Below are 11,394 nucleotides of genomic sequence, written 5' to 3' on the forward strand. Positions count from 1 at the left end.
CTCTAGTTATCATATTTTTAAGAAGGAAGCTGGTAAACTAGAATACATGTAGGAAATTACAGGTTATAAAATGCCTTTTTGTGGGAAAAGCATGCTATAAAGGAACATGCCACAGAATTTTACCAAATTGTCATACCTTCTGTGTATGTTAAGGTGGTAGACATTTTAATGCAGCTATCAGCTCACGACATAAATATTTTTAAAAACTAATGACTTTAAACAACCATACTTACTACTGTATGGTTCATTATTTACTACCAATATTTTAATATGGCTCAGAATTTTTTATACGCCAATTTATTCTAATTACACAAAGAAGAAATATCCTATTCCACAATAAATCTATACTTAACTTTCAGTGGTAAACTACTAATATTAAAACCAGTAATTACTGTTCAAGTAATTTTTAATAAAGAGCGGAGCTTCTCGATTTCTGTCAGCAAAAGCTATTATTTACTTACTATAAGGTCTTTTTTTAAAAATATTTATTTATTTATTATGTATACAATCGTCTGTCTGTGTGTATGTCTGCAGGCCAGAAGAGGGAACCAGACCTCATTACAGATGGTTGTGAGCCACCATGTGGTTGCCAGGAATTGAACTCAGGACCTTTGGAAGAGCAGGCAATGCTCTTAACCACTGAGCCATCTCTCCAGCCCACTATAAGGTCTTTTTATGACAGCCCCCAAATGGTTCCCTTCTGGGAAATAAGTAAGGAAACAAAATGCAGGGCTCAAAATCGTACACATCTATATGCCTCTTTATTTTTCTACTCATAAAACACATTACTCCAAAAGAAATTAGCAGGAGCTGTAGAAAAGGGATTGTGGACAAGGAATAATTTACACAGAGATTAAAAAGTAAAGTCAATAAACCTAAGACTTACCCTTTGAAAGTAGTTTCCTGAATTTCTGGGTTGCAGAAAGTTGTTGCTCTGGGCTATTTGAAAATATCATCTCAATCATGTCAGAGGTAATGACCCCACCCTGGATAAAAGATAAGCAAATATAACACAGTATTAACCTTAGTTCAGTGGAAAGAAAAAACATAAAATACTATCAAATAAATCATGCATTTCCTAAAGTTATACAAGTACATAAATCTTTACATGCAGAACTGTCTAAGATCATACTAATATGAAGAGGTCAGTCAGACTCTATTGTTACGAAGCTCATGACAGCCAGGCCTTGGTGTCTCACCCTTTAATCCCAGCACTCTGGAGTCAGAGGCAACCTGGTCTTCAGAGTGAGTTCCAAGACAGCTATAGCTATAAAGAGAAACCTTGCCTTAAAATCTAAGGCATTAAAAAAGAAGAAGAAAATGCAGCAGCAGCAGCTTATAATAGAAAACTATCCAAGTAATAAATACTGAAAGAGGCATATTAGCATTCTTCACCCAGCTCCTCACATGTATGGTTATTACTGCTATCAAAAGTAAATATTAGAAAATATAAAGGCTGGGCTAGATGGCTCAGCAGTTAAGAAGACTGGTTGCTCTTCCTGAGGACTCAGATTGAAGTACAAGCACCCACATGGCAGCTCACAACCACTTGTACATCCAGCCCTGAGGTAAAGACAAGCCCCCTTCTTGCCTCCATAAGCACCAGAAACCCAAGTGGTATACAGGCATACATGCAGGCAAAACACCCACATGTGTAAAATACAAAATTTTAAAGTTCTTTTCATGACCTCTAAATCTAAAACAATTGCTCAGCTGCTTCTATTCTATTCTTTTCTATTTTCAAGAACAGGTATCATGAATCTACAAAACGCTCTGTGTAGCCAAAGACAACACTGAACCTCCTGATCTTGCCCCCAGACCCAATTTATGTGGGACTGGGGACTGAACTCAAGGATATATTAGGCAAGCACTCTACTAATTGAGACAACCCATATCCCCAACATACTACATACCAAATTCATATCACCACTAGGTATTTTCCTGGTTATTTGTTAACACCTGAACTTCCTAGTTTATCATAATCTTCTTGAAAGTAAATAACCTTGCCTTTTGTGTTATTTTTTCAACAGATCTATAGAGACATAAAATTGCACATATTAATAGGACAGCATTAAGTATTCCTATACGCAATCACTACTATGATGGCTGTAAATATAAGATGAGATGTTCAACTAGAAGTAAAGGAGTTGGTGGTGGGCTTGCAGAAACCAGATTCTAACCACCACTAAATTAAAAAATTAGGTCCTTACGTCCCTATTTGTCTTAAAATTTTCTGTTCCCTACCATGTTACTGTTTTTTTTTTTTAAAATAAAGGTTACAGTTAGCAGGGTGGTGGTGGTGTAAGCCTTTAATCCCAGCACTTGGGGAGGCAGAGGCAGTTGGATCTCTGAGTTTGAGACCAGCCTGGTCTATAGAAAGAGTTGATGCCCTATCATACTACAAAAGCATTTGTTCAACTATGTTCATAGCAGCATTATTTGTAATAGCCAGAACCTGGCAATAACCTAGATGCCCCTCAATGGAAGAATGGATAAAGAAAGTGTGGAATATATATGCATTAGAGTACTACTCAGCGGTAAAAAACAATGACATCTTGAATTTTGCATGCAAATTATGGATGGAAATAGAAAACACTATCCTGAGTGAGGTAACTCAGACCCAAAAAGATGAATATGGTATGTACTCATTCATTAGTGGATTCTAGCCATAAATAAAGGACATTGAGCCTATAATTCATGATTCTAGAGAAGCTAAATAGGAAGGTGAGCCCAAAGAAAAACATGTAGTTATCCTCCTGGATATTGGAAGTAGACAAGATTGCCAGGCAAAAATTGAGAGTCTTAAGGGTGGGGTGGGAGGGGGGTAAGGGGAGATGAGGAGAGAGAAGTGAGAAGGGGAGGATGGGGAGAGCTTGGGGGAATGGGACCAGCTGGGATGGAGGAAGAGTGGATATGGGAGCAGGGAAGTATATATCTTAATTAAGGGAGCCATTTTAGGGTTGGCAAGAGACTGGACTCTAGAGGGGTTCCCAGGTGTCCAAGGAGATGTCCCCAGCTTGCTCCTTGAGCAGCTGAGGAGAGGGCGCCTGAACTGGCCCTATCCTATAGCCATACTGATGAATATCTTGCATATCACCATAGAACCTTCATCTGGCGATGGATGGAGATAGAGACAGAGACCCACATTGGAGCACTGGACTGAGCTCCCAAGGTCCAAATGAGGAGCAGAAGGAGAGAGAACATGAGCAAGGAAGTCAGGACCATGAGGGGTGCACCCACCCACTGTTGACGGTGGGGCTGATCCAATGGGAACTCACCAAGGCCAGCTGGACTGGGACTGTGATCAAACTCCGGACTCTGAACATGGCTGACAAGGAGGGCTGACTGAGAAGCCAAGGACAATGGCACTGGGTTTTGATTCTACTGCATGTACTGACTGTGTGGGAATCTAGTCTGTTTGGATGCTCATCTTCCTAGACCTGGATGGAGAGGGGAGGACCTTGGACTTCCCACAGGGCAGGGCACCCTGACTTCTCTTAGGACTGGAGAGGGAGGGGGAGGGAAATGAGAGGAGATGAAAATTTGTAATAATAATAACAATAATAAAAAAAAGATGCAAAAAAATAAAAAAAAGGACAAAAGGGAAGGAAGAAGGAATGAAGGAAAAGAAAAGTTAAAGTTAATAAGAATTATAGAGAAATCTGCACTGAGTTCTGGAAATACTATGTAATTGACAATAAACCTCTAACACTTAAAATTTCTTATTAGAGGTTGGGTGATGGTGGCACACACCTTTAATTCCAGCACTTGGGAGACAGGGGCAGTCGGATCTCTGTGAGTTCGAGGCCAATTCCAGTCTACAAAGTGAGTTCCAGGACAGCCATTACACAGAGAAACCCTGTTTTGAAAAAACAAACAAACAAAACAAACCCAAAAATCAAAACATTCTCATAAGAGGATCATGTGTGGTGGCGCATGCCAAAACCCCAGCAAAGAAAGGCTAAAGCAAGGGGGTAGAGAATTTAACACAAGCTATTACATAGTGAGATCCTGTCTGAATTTCCATAGGGGAATTCATGAAGCATTCTGCTTAAGATTAGAAAAGCAACTGTTTTCAATGCAGCAAGATTGATTCCTGAGTAAACAGTGTTTAAGAGACTGTTACAAATGTTTTCACATGTACAAAACCAGCTGTATATCTGTGTGCAAGGTAGTATTATAAATGTAGCAAACAACTATCTTTTTCTTCTTTTTATATCCTCTTTTATAGCTGTACAGATTTATATCATGGTATTTAAATTATAGGACATCAAGAAGGGAAGTGAACACTACCCAAACTTTTAGCAACCCCTTCTAAGGAGAAGGTTGGTTATGTAGAAAAGCTATACCATTTTAGATGAAGGAACAACTTTGTTATCTTTTCTGAAGCTCAGTATGGTTAAAAAAAAAGGGGGGGGGGTATGCCTAACAAATAAGGAGTAGATTTTGACAGCTGATTTCACTGTCAACCAGGTTCCCTAGACAAATACTAGTCAAAATGTTATTCTGAAAGTATTTTAGATGTGATTAACATTTAAATTAGGACAACTGAATAGAGCAGATTCTAAGATTGGTTTTCATAATGTGGGGTGACCTTATTTAGCTAAAGGCCTTTTAGCCTGAGGTTTCCCCAAAGAGAAGGATTTCAGACTCAGACTGCAACAGCGATGCTTCCTGAGTTTCCAGCCTGCTGACCTCCCCCACTCTAGACTACTTGGTTGCAAGCTGCCATCACAAAAGCCACTACTTCAATCACTCCCTTCCCTCTCTCTTTGCCCCTCTCTCCGTCTCTCTTAGAAACCTTGACTAAGCCGGGCGATGGTGGCGCACGCCTTTAATCCCAGCACTCGGGAGGCAGAGGCAGACGGATCTCTGTGAGTTCGAGACCAGCCTGGTCTACAGAGCGAGTTCCAGGCTCCAAAGTCACAGAGAAACCCTGTCTCGAAAAACAAACAAACAAACAAACAAACAAAAAAAACCTTGACTAATGCATCTAGAACACTACATTCATAGGGCATGAAGAGTTAACTCAGCAGTTAAGAATATATACTGCACTTGCAAAAACTCAAGTTCTGTTCCTAGAACTCATATGGGGCCACTCACAAGTACCTGTAACTCCCACTAAGGGGGATCTGATCTCACTTCCAGCCTTCTCAAGCACCCACACATACAAGTATGTAACACCCCCCACCCTGAGACATCTATATACATATTTTAAAATAAATACTTTAAAAAAATTACTGGTTTGGCAGTGGTGGCACACACCTTTAATCCCAGTACTCAAGAAGAAGCAGGTGAATCTTTATGAGTTTGAGGACTGCCTGGTCTACAGAGAGAGTTCCAGGGAAGCTAGAGATACATATGAAAAACTCTAGGACAACTCTGAGGCCTCTCAGCATTAGTGCTCCCCCTCCCCTGGGAACCAAGGACCTAACACCTTCTATTCTGCACATACTAGAATGTTGGGGATTTTCCATCTCCTTGTGATCTTGTGGATGCTCTCCAAATAGAACTCAGTTTTGGAATTAGGGCAAGATAACTCATAGATGTTGACTCAGTTCCTCAGCCTTGGTCAGGGGATATTGACTCAGATATGGTTAGGATGACTCACAGATGTTTCCTCCTTACCCCACCTGATCTAGCAACCACTCTCTCGCTGTGGCTCAGAACAATCATTGCCAGTAGCCCTTTGAATCAGCCAAACCTAAAAGTTGGAAAAACAACCCCCAGACTCTCCCCTTGTTTCTGTGGCTTTTTACTTTAAAAGTAGCCTGTACAGCTATTCAGGGTCTTTTAGATTCTCGAATGCTGAAAGACCTTGTCACGACAGAATTAAATCCTCTTGCTTTTACATCAACTGCGGTGTGAGAGTGTTTTCTTGGGGCGACTCCTCCTCGGTAATTGGACTCTAGGGTCCAACATATAGAGAAACCCTGTCTCGAAACCCCCCTCCAAAAACTCAAAACAAAACAACAACAAACATTACCATATTCACTTAGTATTCTCCTTAGTAGTTGGAAAGACCAACTCCCCGCCCCCCCCAGACAGGGCTTCTCTGTGTAGCACTGACTGTCCTGGAATTAGCTCTATAGACTGGGCTGGCCTCGAACTCAAGAGACCTGTCTGCCTCTACAGCCCAGTACAAAGGTATACACCACCATCACCTGGCTCAAAGACAGATCTTCTAAAGGCCTGAGAAAAATTTACCACAAACCGATTAAAATGCTGGCCATATCTTCATCAATTCTAAAGGAGTTATATATATTGGGGAAACCACTTCCTTTTCAAATCCCTCTTGACTTAGTTAGGCAAACTATGTTTCCCACAAGTCTTGTGAACAGTCCCACCAAATTAATGTTTGAGACCACCATTCATGGAGCTAAGATGGAGCTCACTGGTAGAGTTCTTACCCAATATGCTCAAGTTCCTGGGTTAATTCAATGCACACAAAACTGCTTCATTTGTTTTCTAATGAAATCTTCGATGGGAGAATTATTGTAACTACTTACTCAGATATACGTACAATAAATGTTCTGAAATACTTCCTTAGCTATAGTTACTCTTATGATCCTTTATCTAATAGGTTTTTAACTCACCTATGTCTGTATATATCCTTGTATTCTTTACCCATTTATAATTAGTTTAACAGTGACCTCCTATTATTAAAATAGTACATTTTTCTAATTGTAGCCTACATTAAGTACATTGTATTCATATTATAGATATGTAATGAATTTATTTTGAGACGTATGTATAACTTTGTATCTATTTTCTTTTCATCTCAAAAATTTCACTGATTCCTAGTTGGATGATCAGAATGGTACAAAAGTGAGCCTGCGTTGTCTGTGGTTTATTTTGGGGTTTTCTTGGTTCACTTTTGTAAGACGGATGTAACTGGTCAGTGTGTCACACTTCATCTTGGGGAACAAGCTTAAGCTAAGCTGCCTCATGGACACCCAAGCTCTTCTCCTCTGAGTTTATTCACCTCATGAGAAGTGACTTCTCTAAGGCTTTTTTTTTTTTTTGGGGGGGGGGGGGGAGGAATGACACAGTTTTCTGTGTAGCCCTGGCTGTCTTGGAACTCACTTTGTAGACAAGGTTAATCTTGAACTCACAAGATTCACCTGCCTCTGCTTTCCCAGTGTTGGGATTAAAGGTGTGAGTCACCACTACCCCCTAAATTTCTAGCCTATTAAATTATAAGACCTTGAACCCTTGACTACTGTGTCTTAAGTCCATGCCTTATCGACCTTATCAGAACATAAATCTCAAACAATTTCTACCATGAAAACCATAGTCCTAAAACTAAAAAGTACTATACGGGGCTGGGATATGTCTCAGTGGCAATGCTGTTGTCTACCCTGAAATAGGACCTGAGTTAAATACCCAGCACACAAAGATGTATGCATGTGATTTCTATTAGAATATATTAATTGTTCAAAACAGGGGGCTAGAGAGATGGTTCAGCCATTAAGAGCACTTGCTATTCTTGCAGAGGGCCTGGGTTCAGTTCCCAGGACTGACATGGCATTAGTTCCAAGGAATTCAGTACTCTTTCAGCCTCCATGGGCATCAGGCATGTACACATTTACATACGTGCAGGCAAAACACTTGTATAAATAAAATAAAAATAGAACTGCCTTTGAATCCAGCACTCAAGAGGCAGAGAGGCAGGCAGATCTTGTGAATTCAAGGTCAGTCTGGTCTACAGAGTGAGTTCCAGGACAGCCAAGGCTATATAGAAAAGTCCTGTCTTAAACTCCCCCTAAAAAGAAATACATCTTTAAAATATATATGCTAACTGCGTTCAATGAGACATTTTCATAAATGCATAGCATATTTTATATGCTATACCTAAAATTATTTAATTAATTATACATATATGTTGGTTTTATTATCACAACTTTGGGGAGGGTACATGTGCCACAGGTACCTGTGGCAATCAGGACAAGAGGGAGTCAGTCCTCACCCTCCACCATGTAAGTCACAAAGACTGAACCCGGGCTTGGAGGAAAGCAGCTTTACCTACATCTCACCTGCCCCCACCCTTCACCTGTAGTTGACAAGTTGTATACACTTATGAAGTACAATGAGATGTTTCAACACAGGTATTTTTAACAAACTTTTTTTGTTTTGTTTTGCTTTGATTTAGAAACAGGGTCCGTGAGGTCAAGGAATGCCTCAAACTACCCTCCTTCCTCAGACTCCCTAGTACTGGTATTATATAAAGACATCACCATGTCCAATTAACTTAACCTTTCTATTAAACTCAAGAAGACCAACATCTCTTAGCTTCATCACACACCAAAGAGTTCGTTTTACTATCCTACTTACTGGGGCCATCTCCATGTTATTAACCTGGGCTTCATGAAAGCCGCCATCTGACATAACTTCTTCTTCGGTTTCTTCTTCTGCTGTAGCGACATTTCTTCTCTTGAATAACTGAAAAGTAAATGAACGTAATACAATTTTAACACGGGGGAATTCAACATCTTTTTACTTCTAAAACTTTGGACTGCCCTTAGTATTTCCTGGTGAGACTGCTTTCTCTACAGTCTTACAAAACAATTAACTACCACAATACATATGGCAATCCTCAAGGGCAAGCATAGCAGTGGAGGCGCACACCTTTAATCCCAGCATTTGGGAAGTTGAGGCAGAAGGATCTTTGTGAATTTGAGGTCAGCCTGGTCTATAGAGCGAGTTCTGGAACAGCCAGAGCTGCACAGAGAAACCCCTGAAAAGAAAAGCCCCAAACAAACAAACAAATCTCAAAGGCATAAAACTTAACTAAGAGAGACCTGACACTGACATACATACCATAGTGATGACGATAAATAACATTGTACAAGGACAAAAACACAACTTTGGACATGTTGAAGCCATATCCCTCAACAGGTGGTAAGAAGCAGGTAACAGTCTTAACAGCTCTTCAGGGAAAAATGCTATTAATTAGCCATTTGTTATAACAAGTGGCTTTTATACTGGACAATAACCAGCTTTAAAGTTTAGAAACTCAGGGAGACTGAAGCAGCAAGACACAGCTAGAACTTGAAGCTTTATAGAACACACTTTGAACATTACTAGTTAGATGATGCCAAAGGTTCCCTCCAGTAACAAAAACTATCACTTTCTTTCAGCCCAAGTCATAGTCACTAAAGTGCTTCAACTACACCTATGTAAACTTCAGACAAAGAACTAGAGATGATGCACTAAATGAGTGTATGTTGTCCCTCTCGGTGTTTTTAAATACTCATACTTACCTTGCTTCAAATATACAGATAAACAGACACTGACTATTTATTGAGCTGCATTTCTGTCAAAATTTTAGTGTTTCATTTTGGGTTCAAAATTATGACAGAACGGTAATATATCAGAAAATAATAAAGCAATCATCTATAATATCAGACTTTGGTTGAGAGAAATTAAGAGTAATTGATAAAATGGTTAGAATAGAGCTGGGCAAGACAGGCATGCAGATCTCTGTGAGTTCAAGACTAACCTGGCCAACCAGGGCTACCTGGTGAGACTGTTTCAAAAAATGTTTAGAATGGTGACTGATATAGCAAATACTCAAGAGTTATTATCCATACTTTAAAATTATTAATTGGTTCAGCTCGCTAATATAAAACTGTATAGCTTATAATATACAACAAAAATTAACATACTAATTTTCTTTATAAATAAATTTAGCAAATTAAAAAATAACATTGACTTTTATATAAGACTCAGAAAAGTGACAAGAGTGAGGCTTTTCTATGCCTATGACATCAAAAATAAAGCCCTATTTTGTTAAGTGTGGTGGCACACTCCTTTAATCCCAGCACACAGAAGACAGAGGTAGGATGCAAGCTCATAAACCACTGAAAACAACTGAAAATTAAGAACATCAGGATAGTTTGAAAATAAGAGAAATTAAGACAAGCCTATGAAGTGTCATCTGACTTCAAAGATGTGAACTGTTTAATTAAGCCTATCACAGTGAATAATTAAAAAAACACCAATATATATCATTATAGATTTCAGAACTGGGGAAACTATTCAAAAAGGAAATAAAATACACAAAGAAGCAGTAGTAGCATCTGGAAACCAGTATGAAAGAAAAAAGTTTCAACATTCTAAGAAAATCTGACTGCTTGAGAGACTGAGGCAGAATGACTGGCCCAAGTTCAAGGACAGCCTAGCCTATACAGTGAATACCAGGCCAGTCAGTGCTAGCTAGCCAGAGCTTTTTCTACACGCCCCCTTTTCAGGAATCTACTAAAGAAATGACTTTAGCAAACCGAGGAAGTAAATGCTTCTAGAATGATGGTTCTCAACCTAGGGATAGAGAATTCTTTGGGGTTCAAATAACCTTTCACAGGGATTGCTAAAGATCATCAGAAAACACAGAAATTGATATTATGCTTTATAGTAGTAGTAAAATTAGTCATAAAGTGGCAAGAAACAAAATTTTATAGTTGGGGTCAACCACAACATGAGGAACTGTATTAAAGAATCGCAGCATTAGGAACGTTGAGAAAACCACTGGTCTAGAAAAACATGAGATTGGAGACTGGAGAGATGGCTCAGTGGTTAACAGCACTGGCTTCTCTTCCAGAGGTCCTGAGTTCAATACCCAGCAACCATATGGTTGCTCACAACCATCCATGAGATCTGGTTCCCTCTTTTAGTTTGGCCTGCAGACATATATACAGACAGAACACTGTATAAATAATAAATAAATAAATCTTAAAAAAATAAAAACAAAGATTAAGGAGAAAGGATCATTATAAGAAAAATGGTAAGAAATACCAGTAAAGAAGTCTTAGTACAATAAATAGCTACACAGCAAACTCACAGAATAATCAATATTAACTGATCCCAGAGGGGAAAAAACTGTGGAGGGGAAAAACTTAAAAAAAAAAAAATACTAGAGCCAATAAATTATCTGAAAAGTTTACGAAGTTAAACTAAAAAAAACAAAAAGTTAAATTAAAAATTAACTTGTCAGAGAGACATATGCCTTTAGTTCCAGTATTTATGAGGCAGGGGCTAGCTTGGTCTAAATAGAAAGCTCTAGGACAGCCAAAGCTGCATGAGACTGTCTCAAAAATAAACAAACAAATGACCTAGCTATAGGAGGAAATCAGTAAATGTTAGAAATTTAAAGAAAGCTAAATAGGTTTTTTTAAAAAAGGCACAGGAGGAGGAGCAGGTTGCTGAAGAGATGGTGCAGTGGCTAAGTTTGCTCTTCCAGAGAACCTGGGTTCAATTTCAAGCACAACCATCTCTAGCTCCAGGGGAATCTAACTGACCCTCCTCTGGTCTCCACAGGTAACAGGCATGTACATAGTATACAGACATAGATGGAGGCAAAACATACACATAAAATGCAGGAACATATATATATAT

The 11,394-nt window shown here is 39.1% G+C and overlaps 1 protein-coding gene across 2 annotated transcripts in view; it reads right to left on the minus strand.

Annotated features, from left to right (window-relative positions):
- Positions 1-11,394, minus strand: part of Kpna1 (karyopherin subunit alpha 1) — a 70,592-nt gene that overhangs the window by 30,943 nt on the left and 28,255 nt on the right. For both annotated transcript variants that reach the window (XM_005345090.3, XM_026786360.1), the window contains exons 3-4: positions 8,335-8,442; positions 887-986 (exon numbers count right to left, since the gene is read on the minus strand). In XM_005345090.3, the coding sequence (XP_005345147.1) occupies positions 887-986; positions 8,335-8,442 (208 nt within the window). The remainder of the gene's footprint in view (positions 1-886; positions 987-8,334; positions 8,443-11,394) is intronic.

Source organism: Microtus ochrogaster, chromosome 2 (assembly GCF_000317375.1).
Source record: "Microtus ochrogaster isolate Prairie Vole_2 chromosome 2, MicOch1.0, whole genome shotgun sequence".
NCBI lineage: Eukaryota > Metazoa > Chordata > Mammalia > Rodentia > Cricetidae > Microtus > Microtus ochrogaster.